Source organism: Alosa sapidissima, chromosome 6 (genome assembly GCF_018492685.1).
Source record: "Alosa sapidissima isolate fAloSap1 chromosome 6, fAloSap1.pri, whole genome shotgun sequence".
Taxonomy (NCBI): Eukaryota; Metazoa; Chordata; class Actinopteri; order Clupeiformes; family Clupeidae; genus Alosa; species Alosa sapidissima.
The window spans coordinates 1,956,454-1,973,314 of NC_055962.1; the positions used below are offsets into that span (position 1 = coordinate 1,956,454).

The following is a 16,861-nucleotide window of genomic DNA, read 5'->3' on the forward strand; positions in this document are numbered from 1 at the left end:
TAGATGCCATAATGTAGCCTAACCTAAACAATCACATTTGGTGAACTGGTGATGAGCTTCTTAGGCCCACCTAGATTTATTCCAGGCCCACCTATCTGTCACTTTCTGTATCCGCCACTGCCCCCTGCACATGCCTGTTGTAGAGAAGAAGACATGAATGTCTCCAAATAATGTGTTTTGCCAATGTGTTGTGATGAATGACAAATTAAATATTGTGCATATTAGTGTGCATATTGGTTAATTGATTTGTTTCTATACATGGTTTAGACCAGGGTTTTATATGGTTGCTGAATAGTTCAGACGGGGAGATACCTCTGGAATGAGATGTCATACGTCTTATTGTCTATAGTAAAGTTTTATTGTCTATATGTAACAACCTGCCGGTGAAATGTGAAAGTGAAATGATAAAAAAAATATTTGGAAACAGTTTGAGGCATGTATCCATCATTCAGTTTTGACCAACTCACTGACTCAGGCCCACTCTGTTAAAATGTCATCAAACTATTTTATTAGATGAAAATAACAACATTGATTTACACAGATTCATTATTTTATTATCATTATTATTATTATTCATTACTGCTATAGCGACACCACAAATATAAGTCTAAGTACTTATTTTGCTTATTCATTTAGCTGACACTTTTATCCAAAGCAACTTACAGATACCAATTGAAGGGGCCAGTCTCCCCAGAACAACTTGGGTTTAAATGCCTTGCTCAAGGGCACAGAAGTGGCAGCCAGGAATCAGAATCTGTTCTCATACTCACAGCTTGCCTGAAGATTGGGCATTCTGAAATAAGCTAGTAAAGGCAGATGGTCTGACGAGTTGTTTGCATTGGGCAACCCACTGATGGTATGAAGATCAATTTCGTCGAATAAAGCAAGCCGAGCCAGCAACTGCAGACCATCAGATTCTGGAAGGAAATGTAACACCTGAATATCCAACAATGGTAGTTATGTGCAGGGCTGGACTGGGACAAAACAATTGGTCCAGGCATTTTTGTTCCACTGTGATTGGTCAGGCACACTCATTAATATGCAATACTGGCAGACCAGCGCCAGCGCCGCAATGAGTGTGGCGCACTCATTAATTACATTAAATTACATTGTTCTCAATACAACTCCGCACACCAGCATCACACTTTGCCGCTACCGCCATGCAAATTACAATTCAGTTATATTTTGTCGGCGCCTGCTATATAAAATCCATTGTTTATCCAGGGTTTGCCAATGAAAAACATGCTTTAAACATGCATATTGAACTAAAGGCTGTGGAGTAGGGATGGGCGATATGGTCTAAAATCCATATTGCGATATGCATTGCAGCCCCTTGCGATAACAATACATATCACAATATAGTGTTTTATTAGTATCGATACTTTTAAGAATGACCGTATTGTTTTGAAGTAACATGCGTGTGCGCAAGGCATGCTTGCCTCCTCCCCTATAGCCTGTGTGTCATTTCTCCTCACACACACGTATGCTGTCGTGCCATAAACAGTGAGACACTGCTGCTAGTGGCAAACTTTTACATCTGAAGAGAGCTCCTTGCTAACTATCCCGCTAGCTCAGGTCATGTCTGTCATTCGTGGAGTGGTCACTAAAACCATTAATGAACATTGCAAGATACTTAGCTCTTCTATGATCCCAGAAAGATTTTCTTCGACTTGTTAGTGTTTTGAACATTGATTTTATCTAATGACATAGAAAACAATGAATTGCATCCACATATCCTTATGCACTATGCGCAACTATTATTCACTAGCCTAAAACCGTGAGGCTGAAGGCTACTCTCACGTAGCCTATATCTTAAAGTGACAGGCACTCAATTACACCAATGTGCACTCAATTAGCCTTACACACCACATTAAAGATATGCCTAAGTGTAATACTTTAAAAATCAATATGAAGTATTCCAATTACGATTTTTTTAGCCACTAATAATTATGCAGATTATAAAATACTATACATTATTAACAAAATAACTTTATATGAATTCCAAAATATATCAAATAGAAACATATGACACAAGTCATCATTTTCCGTATGTGTGTGTGTGGAGAGTCGAGCAGGATGGCCACTGGTGTGGTGATCACACTATATTCAATATTACTGATGACGTGGGTGGGGGCCCCCAAATCAAATAATTTTTTTAAAAAGTATCGAAGAATTCTTGACCTGGTATCGGTATCGAAACTATAATTTTGGTATCGTGACAACACTATATATATATTTTTTTTTTTTAGAAGAAAGAAACGTAGTATGTAGTTTTGAGAACATTTATTGTGCAAAACTGTAATTATATAACATAATGTTGCAAAAAAATAAAATTTCAAGTACACGTTTTCAAGGGCTACATTGGGTTTTGAAATTAGCCGGCAGGCCGAATGTTTAATGTTTCATATAATTATATGCTAGTAATAATTTTTTAAAATTTAATGCTGTTTAACTCATTTATAAATGGTGCACTGTCACTTAAAGCATTGTGTTCACACGTTTAGTTCTCATAATGATCTTTGCTAAGTTTCTTATAAAAAGGAGATAGCAATTATCAACAATGACAAGCCAGCAGGAACCTGCCGCTCTCTCTTTCTCTCTCGTGCGCGCTTAAACGCGTTCCAAATTAAATGGAGTAGCATAACGTTCAAGTTAGAGCTACTGCAATGGAGATTACAAAGAGTATCATCTCTATGTAACATACATATTATAAATGTTCTTAAAGAAGAGTGAAAACCAGTTTGCCGTAAAGCTAACCACAACGCCATCTATTGCAGGAAAAAATAGCGAGCAGCCTATGATAACCTAATTAAATGCTTGGCGGGCCGGATTAAAGTGAGAGGGGCCGTTTGCCCACCTCTGAACTACAGGGTATAGTTTACTGCTGCTCATCGGATGGCTTAAATCCAAAACAAGTCCAAATAATGGATGTTGCACCGGTCTTTTTCCCCAGCTCCTCTGTTTTGCTTGACGATGATGTGTTGCATCCGGCTGCAGCTCGTGGCTCTACATTTCATGGGTCAACATGCATTATCGCGATATTGCAATAGAATTAAATCTCTTTCGTAGGCCAGTTTTGTATCGTTTATATTGCATATCGTTTCCATCGCCTATTACTACTGTAGTGGTCAAGTCTACTCACTCACTCTGTGATGTGATGTGAGTTGTTTATCTCCATCTAAGTGCTATGTCTTATTTGGCTGTGTGTAGAGTTTTGACATAATGAGCCAAATTCTGAAAAAAGTGTGTAAGCAATAGGCAAAAACTGTAATTGCTTTTTTTTACTATTAGTTCCTATAGGTGTTTAGTAACACCTCCCAATTTCCTCAGGGAAATGCCTCGAGAGCAAATCAAGTTTGGGGTGCCCAGAGGGTTTTTAGGGGTGCTGAATCTATCCCAGCCATTAGTTTTGAGTAAAAATTACTCCAAGTCCATAAAAAATCCATAACATGTGGTTTTATTGAACAATTGATAGATTCAGCACCCCTAAAAACCCCTAGTTAGACATCTTAAAAGCTAATATTGGTAAAACAAAATGTTTTCAATATTTTCGCCCAGACCCTCTGGGCACCCCAAATTTAATGGGCTCTCCATGTGTTTCCCTTCTCCATGTGTTTGATTTAGCCGTGGATAAATTGGGAGGTGTTACTAGACACCTATAGGAACACAAAGTTATTGGTAAGAATTTTTTTTTTGTAGATTGGTGAAAAATAAGCCTATCTTTCCCTAACTAAAACAAGAGGACCAGCTAACAGTGGCAAGAAAGGTCTCAGTAGAGCTACTTAGTTGAAAATAAACCTCTTCATTAACTTTTGCTGGAACCTGCCATGTCCTGGTTCTATTTCCTAATTCCCCCTACTGCATCTGCTGAAATTTATGCAAATGAGAGCGGTTAACGCGAGGCGTTACATCTTCAGTAAACCAGCCTTTCTTTTACTGTTTATGTAAACAAGTTCTCTCCTTTGCTCTAGTCATCATCTGGAACAATAGCCTGACAGAAATATTTGTTCCGCCTGATAATCATGTTGTTTTAATGAAAATATATGAAGCTACTGTATATAGTGGCGAAGCCATTAAGTCTAGAACAAGTTCGTCACTGCACCCTATCAAAAAGACCTTGTCTCTCGACTTGAACCAAGACAGAAGGTGCTTTGGAGGAACATGTCAGTGATATTCAATAAAAGTGTTTCAATAAAAGATGTTAAAATTCCTTGCATTGGTTAACAGTATTACGATTTAAGCAGGCTACCTCCACTTTAGTAGCCTACGTTAGCTGGCATTGTGTAATTAGATCAAATGAAATGTTACAACATACACTTTAGCCTACTACACACCCACAAGCGGTGACGGGGGAGAGGGCTAGGTGTCTGCAAGCGTCTACACGCCGCAATAATGGACACATACCGTTAGGCCTGTTTCACACCGGGTGCGTGGCGTGAGCATGTCAGCTGTGTGGCGTGTCCATTTTTATTTCGACTCCCATGTTAACAGGTTAGAGCTTTCACACCGCCTGCGTGACACGCATGTCTCAGGCACAGCTCGAGCCGCGCTGGAAACGTGTGCATGCTAGGAATAGGACTCGCGCCTATTTTTCATGCCACACAAGCGTGTTGGAAGCATTTCCATTCAAAACAGTGAAGAAAAAAAACATAGCAAAGACATAGAAAACACCACGCAGCCGTCGTTCACGCCACGTTCCCGGTTGTGAATTAAACTAGTTAATTCGCATGCATACGTATTGCACCGCGGTGTTGATGATGCTAATCTTTAGTGAACACCGAACTGAACAGTCAATCCGCCGCATTTTGTGCTGCAACAATCTACTTTGTTCCAATTCACATGCAAGAACAGAGGAGAGCGTGTATGAGAGACAGAGAGCGGGATAAGGAGAACCCATTTCAGTGCCACTACATGTAACTGTTAACGAACAAAACAGATCATATCTACTGTATAAACAGAAATAAAATTGTAACATATAAGAATTATTGCATGTTTACAAGGCTGAAAGTTCAACAAATAGGCCTACTAATGTGACTGAAATAGTTGTATAAAAAAAAAATATTTCATTCATAACATAGGCCTGGGCTCCAAGAAAAGAACAGTTGATGTTTAATTTATCTAATATTGTGTTGGTCATACTATAGAATGATATATTGCTTGTCTATGTTGAATAATACAGAAGATAAAGAGCTTAATATTAATCACATATTAAATCGCAATATTGGGGGGAAAAAAATCACAATTAGATTATTTTCCAAAATCGTTCAGCCCTAATCGTTAGCTACAAGGAGCTGACGCTGCCTTTATGTCCAACAAGTAGAGTGATGACGAAGAAAAGAGGCTCTTCGACGTGTTGCCGCCAATGTGGAGAAGGACCTGTCTGATTAGGGTTTTACAGCAGTGCCAGGAGGTCCTGGACAGCAACAAACACCATGGCCGAAAGCCAGGGAATATGAGGAGGTGACACAGCGAAGGACGATTCTCCACCAGAGAGCCTTTGACTGCCAGTGATATAATGCAATATGTTATGGACGAATAATAAAGAATGTGTAACAAACGTCATTGCCTGTTGTATTTGAATTTATGTAGTAAAGTAGCCTAATAGTCAAGTTATTGGAGTGTTGCCAAAACGTCTGCTAAATACAATAACCACCATAGCAAAATCAAACGTCAGATGCCTGCTATTGATGTTAAACATAGCCTTACAATGTTTAATGATAATGGGTATCTCCATGAGATACTGAAGTTCTATGAATGATTCTAAAAAGATCAGGTCCTTAAGTCTCCAAAAGTGCCTCTGGGGTGTGAATTTTCACAGAAATGTTGACCGATTGGGATCACTTGGGATTGGTCAATTTGACTGCTTGCAAAAAAATGTCTGCCAAACCACAACAAATGTCTGATCGTGAATGTGTAATTTACTTCCATGGCAAAAACACAAATTGAATGGCAGCATTCCATTTGAATCTCCAGCAAAAATCAAAATGCTATAGACTACCGAGTACAAAGTAGATAGGCTACTAATAGGAATTCAAAGCTCTCTATCTACAGACTGCTGTCCTTGCATTCCCTCTATATCGTATCTGAGTTATGTTTATAGTTTGTTACAAAGAAGACGCACATATTATATTAACAAGTTCATATATTGTTGCGCTTCTCAATTGTAGGGGGATGCCAAGAGCAAATTGCCTTTAGTGCTGCTTTAATGCCACTATATACATACAATTGAATTGCATCATGTTGAACTTATTTTGTTTACTACTTTATGTCAAAGAGATAGAGAAAATGCTATTTACCTGAATTTAAGGATGTGTCTCTTGATGTTGGCGAATAAAATATGTAGTCCACAGTCATGGCTCTCTTTGAGTGACAGGTTGTGATCTCTGGTCTTCCTCTTTTTGAAGAATGATGGGAGTAGGCAGAGGTGAGATTTAAGCTGTGCTCAATACAAGACCTGCTTACAAAGGATCACAGAGGGAAAAACATCATTCTAGGCAAAATACAGCAAGTAATGATTAGTACTAATGATGGCCTTACACCATACAATTTTCGAGCGATTTCAGAATCGGCGACTAAATTTCCAAAGTCGAAATTAAATCAAAGAAGTCTTACTGGAGTCGAGGCGCGCTCCTGTCAACTAGATCGTTTAATGTAAGGTGCCAATCTTAGTGGGTTTAAGTCAGTCTGTCAGTCTTTTTTTAGTCTTGGCATTACGACAATATCAAACATGTTTGATATTATCGCAAGTCATGGCTCATGCAAATAGTGACACATGGAAAAAATGCTGCCGAAACATGAAAATATGACTTTGATATGAGTAGGCTATCGTTTGAGTTCCTGTTGATATCTAGTGCACGATGGGAAATAATCTTAAGGAATCTAGTTGCAGTCTTGAAAATAGTGACCCTCCAAAATCATAGTCTGTGACTTACAAACTTATGACTTGTCTTTAGATGTGAGAGGGTCTGAGACTAGTTTTTCAAAAATCTTTTCAAAGTCCTGTTTCTCCCCACAGCTGTGGTTAAGGCTAAGGAAGCTGATGTTCTATAAATATATTAAAGACATATTATAAACATTTTGTACCAATTAAGTTATTGGTCTGTTGCAGAACAGAAATATTTTATTTATGACATATGCAACAAAAGATAAATAACTTTTATTAACCCAAAAATATATAAGGGATAATGGAACGGTTAACAGAAAATAATGCACATTCAAGGTGGTAATGCGGCCCCGACGTGGCAGCGGCAACATCATTTTAAGATTTTACTTTGGCAGCAGTAATATTACATTATATTCAAGAAACCAAATGTGACCCGATCTGGCAAAATGAGTCACAGTAACACAAAATAATTCAAAATTGATATTTTGGTATTTATGGACAGAGGACACAATGAGCTTTTGTTGTCAAGATACAGCTTTTTAATGATAGCCTCCCACCATCTTTTTCCAATTGAAAAACTGAGAAAATCGCATTCCGGGCGAACCGGAAGGGACTATTACTTATTACACGGCTACTTGCCAAAACTAAACAATAAACTCCCCACAAAGTGACTCTTTAGCCTTCATAGCCTGTGCTATAGCCTATTTGTTACCATTTCATCATGGCTTTTGGTGAGAAACAACAGCACATGCTGAACTTGAATCAAACATTCTTTAGAACACAGCTGATCAACCATCTGCTATCACTTTTGAATGAAGTTCCAGTCCTTGCGCAGTAATATGAAAGACGTAAATTGAAGCACAAAACCCATTTTCCTTGACAGCGGTCTGTTATACTTAGCAATTGTCTGTTATTGAGAATTAGCAGACCACCGAACGTTGGGAAGGCCCATTCAAGTGAATGGAGCATTCTGCAGCACTCTGAAGAGCCGTGTAATAAATATATATATATATATTGACACACACACATACATATACAGTATATATGATACAGTACAATATATATATATGAGAGGGAAGTGGACAGTATAATATATGTATATGAGAGGGAGGGATATTTCAAATACTATATATTATTAGACTGTGAATGAGTTGACACACAAAGAACTTACTTGTTAATTCTGGAACCCTCACCACTCCGTATAGAACCTATTATAAAAAAAGAATCAAATCAGGTTTTAAAAGTGCAATTCAGTTACATTATATTAACGACTTCAAACTTTCAACTTTTAAGCAATTATGTCACGTTCGCGCATACAACTCGGGTACGATACAAATGGAAACCCTTCACGGTAAGCCTTCCAATCTGATAGATAGATAGATACTTTATTGATCCCCAGGGGAAATTCAAGGTCTCAGCAGCATACATACAACACAAACACATTCTTTAACAGCAGAAAGAGTAATTAAAGTATATAATATAAAAACACAACTAAGCAGTAAGGACAGTAGAAGATAAAGAATATGTTAAATATACTAAAATACAAATTATACTAACACGTAATACAATATATAAAAATATACTAAAATACAAATTACAAAAATACAAATTATACTAACACTTAATCTAAATCAATTCTAAAAACAGAATCCACATAGTGGTGATTAATAAATCAGAGGCGCTTGCAATGACTGAGGCAGGGACTGAGCCTGTGATTCTCTGTGCATAGTAAGGTATGGTAAGGTGCTCTAAGGTGCTCTGTGTGAATGAGTGTCATGGTGGTAGTGCAATGGTGATAGTGGTCATGGTGATAGTGCAAATGAGTAAGTCAACAGTGCAACAATGCAGAAATAAAGTAAAGTAAAGTCTATATATCTATACATTTAACTATTTAAGAAAATGTATAAGTGTGGCCACAGTTCGGCTGTGGCATGGAGGGGGGGCGAGGTTATGCATATGTGCTAATGTGCTAATATAGCACGCAAACAGTGAGGTATAAAGACAGTGGTACAAGTGGCTAATGGACAGACAGTACCAAACATGGAGGGGATGAAGAGGCAGACAGACTATGCAGAGAAGTCTATCTCTCCTCTTCCCTTAAGTGAGGCATTGAACAGTTCAATGGCCCTGGGGACAAATGACTTTCTCAGTCTGTCAGTTGTGCAAGGCAGTGAGCGAAGTCTCCAGCTGGTCAGGCTCTTCTGTTTAACAATAGTGCTGTGGAGTGGGTGACACTAATTGTCCAAGATGTTGATCAGTTTGTTCAGGGTCCTTTTGTCAGATAGTGAAGTGATACACTCCAGTTCAGCTCCCACTACAGAGCCAGCTTTCTTTACCAGCCTGTCAATTCACCCCACAACCTTCTTCCTTGTGCTTCCTCCCCAGCATACTACTGCATAGAAAAGGACGCTGGCAACAACAGACTGGTAGAACATCCTGAGGAGCTTACTGCACACATTGAAGGACCGCAGCCTCCTCAGGAAGTACAGCCTGCTCTGCCCTTTCTTGTAGAGTGCATCAGTGTTGGCTGACCAGTCCAGTTTATTGTCCAGGTGGAGACCCAGATACTTGTAGGTGCTAACCACCTCCACATTGACCCCATCAATGTGGACTGGTAGCAGAGTGGGTTTAGACCTGCGGAAATCCACCACCATCTCCTTGGTCTTTGAAGTGTTAAGTTGAAGATGATTGAGTTTGCACCATTGCACAAAGTCCTCCACCAGGCTCCTGTACTCCTCCTCCTGCCCGTTCCTGATACACCCCACAATTGCAGTATCATCAGAAAACTTCTGCATGTGGCATGACTCGGTGTTGTAGCAGAAGTCAGATGTGTACAGGGTGAACAGGACTGGAGAGAGCACAGTTCCCTGTGGCGCTCCGGTGCTGCAGATCACAGTGTCAGAGAGACAGTTCTTCAGTCTGACGAACTGTGGTCGCTCGGTCAGGTAATCTGTAATCCAGGTTACCAGGTGAGCGTCCACACCCATCTGCAAGAGCCCCAATCTCCCAATCTGAGGGGCTGGATGGTGTTAAAAGCACTTGAGAAATCAAAGAACATCATTCTCACAACACTTTTCCCCTTGTCCAGGTGGGAATGTGTCCTGTGTAGAAGATAAGTGATGGCATCGTCCACGCCCACTTTCTCCTGGTAAGCAAACTGTAACGGGTCTAGTGCATGGCGTACCTGGGGTCTGAGCATGCCTAAGACCAATCGCTCCATTGTCTTCATCACATGTGATGTAAGAGCGACAGGTCTGTAGTCATTAAGCTCACTAGGGTGTGGCTTCTTAGGGACAGGGGTGAGACATGATGTCTTCCACAGTGTTGGAACTTGTCCAAGGCGTAGGCTCAAATTGAAGATGTGCTTCAGTGGTTCCCCCAGTTCAGCAGCACAGGCCTTGAGTAGCCTTGGGCACAGTCTGTCAGGCCCAGCTGCTTTATTGCTGCGCAATTTCTTAAATTGGACTGTCACTTGATCCTTTGTAATGGTGAGGGGTGTAAGGGGAGGGGAGGGGTGCATCTGGGATCTGTGTGTCTGATGGCTGTTGACTGAGGTCGTTGTCACCTCATTGTTCGTGATCGCCATGTGGGGGAGGGGTGCAAAATCCAGTGATGGTGGGGGTACGATAGCCTGTGATGATGGAGGTGAGTGTTGCGCTGGTATTGAGGGGGTGTGAGGGTGGGGGCTGGGGGATGGTGGACAGACCACCGCCATTGGAGCTGGAGCAGGGCAGTCAAACCTGTTGTAGAAGTGGTTCAACTGGTTCGCCCTGTCCAGGTCCCCCTCCACAGAGCTGCTGTTCTTCTTCAGGCCAGTGATAACCTTCATGCAGTCCCATGTCTCCTTCAAGTTGTTTTCCTGCAGCTTCTGTTCCACCTTCTTTCTGTAATCCTCCTTCGCTTCCTTCAGCTTGAATTTGAGTTCCCCTTGCACGCGCCTCAGCTCTGCCATGTCCCCCTCTCTGAACGCCATCTTTTTCCTGTTGAGAAGGGTCTTGACATTGCTGGTTATCCAAAGCTTGTTGTTGGGAAAGCAGCGTACAGTTCTGGTGGGAACAACAATGTCCATGCAGAAGTTCAGGTAGTCAGTTGTGCACTGTGTGACCTCCTCCAAGTCCTCTCCATTCTGTAACACACTCCAGTCAGTACACTCGAAGCAGTCTCTCAGAGCCTCATCCACTTCGGGTGTCCACTTCCTGAAGGTGCGTGTGGGAACTGGTAGCCTCTGTACTTTGGGCTTGTACATTGGCTGGAGATGAATGAGGTTGTGGTCTGACTTTCCCAGTGGGGGGAGGGGGTTTGCACTGTATGCATCCCTCACGTTTGCATACATGAGGTCTATTGTCCTGTTTTTCCTTGTAGGGCAGTCCACATACTGGTAAAAATTTGTGAGTGTGGAGTCCAGTGTTATGTGATTGAAGTCGCCAGAGATCACAAAAAAGGCGTCAGTGTGTTGGGTTTGAAGCCTTGTGATTGTGGAGTGGATGATGTCACACGCTGTATCCGGAAAAGCTCGAGGTGGAACGTAAACACAGACAGCAATTGCGTGCGAGAACTCCCTCGGCATGTAGTACGGACGGAGACTAACCGCTAATAACTCCACATCCTTACAGCATACAGTCTCCTTTACTGTTACATGTCCGGGATTGCACCATCTATTGTTAATGTACAGCGCCAGTCCGCCTCCCTTCTTTTTGCCAGAAAGTTTAGTCTCTGTCCAAACGAGCTACACTGAAGCCAGGCAGCTCAACGTTAGAAGTGGGGATATGGCTTGTTAGCCACGTCTCCGTAAAGCATAACAAACTACATTCCCTGTACAACTTCTGGTTTCTTACCAGGGAATCCAGTTCGTCAGTCTTATTAGCCAGTGAGTTCACGTTTCCCATCACAATCGATGGAACTGAGGGCTTGTATCTCCACTTCTTCTTCCGACGCCTCGTCTTCACTTTTACTCCCGCTCTGCAACCCCGAAAGCACCACAGTTCCTCTGGAATGTTGTCCCGAACACAGCCAGCATTCCGTCGTAGTGCGATCAGCTGGTTCCTTGTGTACACAAGCTTGCTGTCGCTGGAGCGTTGTAATATGTCCGTATCCATAGGATAGAATAAACACACTCCTCAAAGTGTGTAATCCAAAAAGTTGCGAAGTAAAAAGTAAACAAAAAGTAGACAAAAGACATAGAAACAAACACTAAGACACGGAGCTGCTGAGTAGGCTGCCACACCTGACGGCGCCGGAACCGGATATTAAACAGTTATAATGTTAGGATACAGATCGGGATATGTAACCTCCGGCAAAAGCTTAAAATCAGTGGGAGAAGTGTTCTTATTAGTCTTATTACGCTTGGTTAACTGATAACTTCTGTTCATATTTAATCTGTTGAAAATACGAGCTAGACATTTTGTCTACCACCAAGTTACCATTAACTTCCTGTAAACTCTAAACTAAACATACAGTAGAAGCTATGTTATTAGTCTCTTTCCGACCAAGTAGTTAGTTATAGGAACTTAGTTATAGGAACAGTCCACTTCTAAACATTTCTACTAACTACTCTCCCCCAAAACCGGTTTTGCCATTTGCATTCACACTGGCCAAGTGGCCACAGGAACTGGTTGCCCATTCAATTGCAAATTGGCCATTCAACTTGGGTTGACAGTAGGTGTGACTTATAAGTTGGACCAATCAACATAGACCTAGGTCACAAGGGTTCCTATGCGAAAAAGGGAAAAGACCCTGCCCTGAAGTAGGAGCTGAAAGAATTACAGGAACTGTGGCCATAGGAACTTAATGATCCCCAAATTGGTCCGGTCGGAACACAAGAAAAAAAGGGTTATAGGAACACTATGTTCTAGGAACTGCAAAAATCCCGTCAGTGGGAAAGCGCCTACCGTTTATGTGTTTGAAACGGTCTATAGCATGGTTAGGAGGATCAGCATGTGGGTTAACATTAGTTGGAGCATTAGACTGTGTTGAGACAAATTCACTCGATTTTAGTTCAAAGATTCTAATTGTAAACCTTAAGTCAATGCTCTGCTAGAGGTACACCTTGATATTTCAGTAATGTTAAAATAAGTAATTAACCATAATTTATTATTAAACGCTGGTTCTCTGGTTCTCCCTATAAGCAAAAGCCTGTGGGACCGTAGCAACATAGTAACTAAGGGGATGGAAACAACTGCTCAAAAACAGAAAGGTCCATTGAATCCAACCTGGCTCAACCCATTTACTGTGTTTGATCACAACTTCCCTCTGGCAATTGTCTCGTGCAATATTACGCATGCTCTACCATATTCGCCGGTGATCTATCGTTGCCAAACTCGGGGCCACAATCTTTTTTTTGCTTTTTTTTAAAAAGTATATTTTTTGGGCTTTTTGCCTTTGTTTCACCAGAACAGTGAAGATAGGCAGGAAGTGAGTGGGAGAGAGAGAGATGGGGTGGGATGAGGACATGACCGCAGGTTGGATTTGAACCTGGGTTCCTGTGGGCACTTGGGCCCGTACATGGCATTGGCGCTGTAGCCTGTTGCGCCACAGCGCCTCCCGGGGGCCACAATCTTGATGTTGACTTCGAAAGGATAGTGACAAATAGTTGACAATTAAGGACAGGAGAAATCAAATTGAAAAACAATAGACTGAGGAGAAAAGACTAAATCAGTGTTTCTTAACTGGTGGGTCGGGACCCAAAAGTGGGTCGCGGAACCATTCAAGGGCTCATTTCTAGAAAGCGTCGTTTGCTAACTTGCGTCGCAACTTTGGTAGTTCGCTCCATCGTTCTTGGATTTGGTGTTTCTAGAAAGGGTAGTTCGAACTCTTAAACGCAAACAAGGACGCAAAGTTTGGTCGTTTCAACTACTGCCCCTGGGCAGTCGCACTTGTGTCGTTCCTTGGTAGTTAACCAAAAATCACAACCACCCAACCAAAGATTACGAAGTGGATGTTTATCTCGTGACTCAATGATTGATCCATCCTGTAGCTTAATTTTCATTAAGAGACTGTCTCTCTTGAGATTGTCCTCTTGCTTCTCGTTACCTGCAGGTGAACTAGTGTGACACGTAGATTCAATTGTTTTTGATTGATGTCTTGTACCTATTGGTCCCTCAATGTAGAGTAACTATATACATAAATATGTATGGCCAAAACGTATTGTTGTGTCTCGTAGGCCTACTCTTACTCAGAGGTGAAAAGAAGAGATAGGATGCAAACTCCGGCCGAGTGCGCAGTGCACCGACGCACTGCTGTTATGCCACGAAACTGAATTGAATTTGCGATTGGCTACCCAGAAATTTGTCCAGGCTATATATTTGTTCCAACATAGATATTTAACACAAATAATGACTCATATTGGTCGGCTTAAGTTAACTGTTTTATATGCTTGCAAGCAATAGGTTTAGGTTTTTGCGGATGGCAATGACAGCATTAATCACTCTGAATAAATTAGAAAAATGTCGACATAGGCCATGGCAGAAAATTTCTAGGGGGTGGGGTATTACACGTTGTTTCCACCAATGATATGTATCGCTGCATCATCAACAACGTTGTTGGAACTATGGTGTTAGAACGCCGGAGGTAGCGAATTGCGACACAGGTACGATACTTTCTGGAAACAGGTGTAACAATGTTGTTGTTTGGTTGCAAGTTGCATCGTACCACGGTGGTTGAGCAAACCTGGGTGGGTCGCGGAGCTTGTGGGTTAAAAAAAAGTGCTACTTTATCAGATCTAATATCTGACCTTTATTTTGATAGACTTTATTCGTATATCAGTCGTTGCCATGGACAATGTTAATGTGACAGGTCATGTTAGACATCAGTTTAGTGGTATACGCAAATAGGCTACGACCCTGAATATTTGAAGTAGGATATGGATTAATTTAAATTGAGGACAAAATGGGACCGAAACCCCAGTGTGTGGTGTGCAGTGAATATCTGGCACATGAGAGCATGAAACCATCAAAACTAAAATGCCACACAGAAACTAAGCTGTCAAAGACAAACCTGTCGAGTACTTTGAAGACTTCACAAATGTAATGCCAAACATTATCATGTTCCAAACAAGTAGACCTACAGATACTATGCGTGTCTTACCATGTAGCTTACTGTATCCATTGGCTTGAACACTAGTGCACATTGATCATCAGTTCAGAACCACTGCTATAGATAAAGGCTTACTTGGGGAAGGGTCCTCATATTGGCACTGCTGACTAATTCCCAGACATTGGGGCCAGAGGGGCACACTAAGAATGCGTTGCCCTTTACGCTTCTCATCCTGTCCAGACACCTGCATGAAATATGAATTGTGCATTTTTAGCTTATGAATCAGGTTTCATTATGTAAATTACCAGTACTCACTGGTTCCTTAAAATCCTTTTCTGATGTGTTCTCTGTTATGTTCTCAGCAGCTGCATATTGTAAGTACTCACCTTGCCCACAGGAATCCCATGATATTCAAGCTTCCTCTCTCTGATAAAGCGATAAAGTGGAGACCAGGGCACAGCATTAAAGTCCCCACAAAGAACAACAGGACAAGTGCTACCATCTGACTGCTTTGATACATGGCTGATTTCCGCCAGAAGCAGTCCAAGTTGAGTCAATTTGATGTCCCCACGCCGCGGATTGTACAGAAGGTGTGTATTAGCGACACAAAGATGATTAGTGATACCTTTCTCTAGCTTGGGCTTCAGGAGTAGCACCAAGCCCACATTATCTCGGTCCAGCAAGGGAATATCTCGTTTGAAGTACTCCACAGGATGACAAGACACAAGGGAGAAGGACGCTTGTTTGAAGACCACAGCACAGCCATCTACCTTATTGCCTGTCCGCTTCTTATACTCACAGTGGTATCCTACAAAGTAAACAACATAACAGGTATATTATGGTTACCATCTTCGACAGGAATCTCAAATTACTTCAATATGTATGAAACAATTAACCCTTGAGACAATTTAAAGGCCCTCTAAAGAGTTTGTTTTATCTTAAAATAACATTTCCAAAATCATTTTGAATGATTAATAATGACTCTTAATAAAGTGAATGGCACTTCTGCCGCAGTCTGAGAGGGTCGCATTGCTTCTAATAAAGACTAAGCAAGTTGATGTGCCGGACCCCCCTTCCAGAGTTAACCAGCTAGTGATGTGCACAGAGTGAGCTTACAAGCAATGACAGTAAATGTTGTGATTGTGAAATGTCATATCATGATCGTGAAAAGTTGCAGATTCCTCAGTTTATGTCCGCAAGCCAAGTAATTCAATGATCAGCGGTTTATCTGGTGGGTTAGCAAATGTTATGCCTTATGGCTGTGACAGCTAGCATGCTAGTTAACCTTATTCTGATTTGAGTGCCTGGAAAATGACTGCCAAACCACAACAAAAATCTGATCCGGAATGTGTAATTTACTACTAATTACTAATTAGTATTTACTACTAATTTACAAATTTACTACTTAGAACTTGCCAACAAGTTCTGAAGATATACACTGCAAAAAATAAAATCATAAGTGTTATTAAGTAAAAACATCCATAATTGCTTTGTCTTGATGTTCTTGTAAAAGTGAAGTTGCACATGAACAAAAAAGGTAAAAAATGTCCTAATTTGCATAATGTATCTGCAATATCCCATCTAAAAACATACTTTTGTATGATCATTTGTTATATTTGATACAATTTGCCTAAAGCCTAAAGCCATTAACCTATCTACTTACAGCATATTATCAATACATTTCTTTATTATGCATTCATATTCGCTAATGTATTTGAATATGCAAATCATCTCATTAACTATGCGCGATATAAAAATGTCCCAAGCAGAAATGGATTCTATGCGAAAAAGTACTATAGAATCAATTGAGAAAAGTTTGGTAGTGACCTTAATCAGATTGTTCTAGGTTTGCCCTGTCTACAGTAAGGTGTTTGCACCCAGCAATATGGCGGCCATGTTCACATATGCAACCTAATAGAACTCGACGGACAATGCGGTATCTAGCTT

General features: G+C 40.9%; 1 protein-coding gene across 5 annotated transcripts in view; it reads right to left on the reverse strand.

Annotated features, from left to right (window-relative positions):
• Window positions 1-483: 483 nt before the first annotated feature.
• The window catches only part of angel2 (angel homolog 2 (Drosophila)), a 44,457-nt gene continuing 28,079 nt past the window's right edge, over window positions 484-16,861 (reverse strand). For 3 of the 5 annotated variants that reach the window (XM_042096324.1, XM_042096328.1, XM_042096327.1), the window contains exons 4-8: window positions 15,301-15,722; window positions 15,050-15,158; window positions 8,055-8,091; window positions 6,297-6,457; window positions 2,277-5,501 (exon numbers count right to left, since the gene is read on the reverse strand). In XM_042096324.1, coding sequence (XP_041952258.1) covers window positions 5,278-5,501; window positions 6,297-6,457; window positions 8,055-8,091; window positions 15,050-15,158; window positions 15,301-15,722 — 953 coding nt within the window. In that variant the 3' untranslated portion in view covers window positions 2,277-5,277. Of the gene's footprint in view, window positions 918-2,276; window positions 5,502-6,296; window positions 6,458-8,054; window positions 8,092-15,049; window positions 15,159-15,300; window positions 15,723-16,861 lie in introns of those variants that run through there. The other 2 variants (XM_042096326.1, XM_042096325.1) reach the window with 2 other exon arrangements.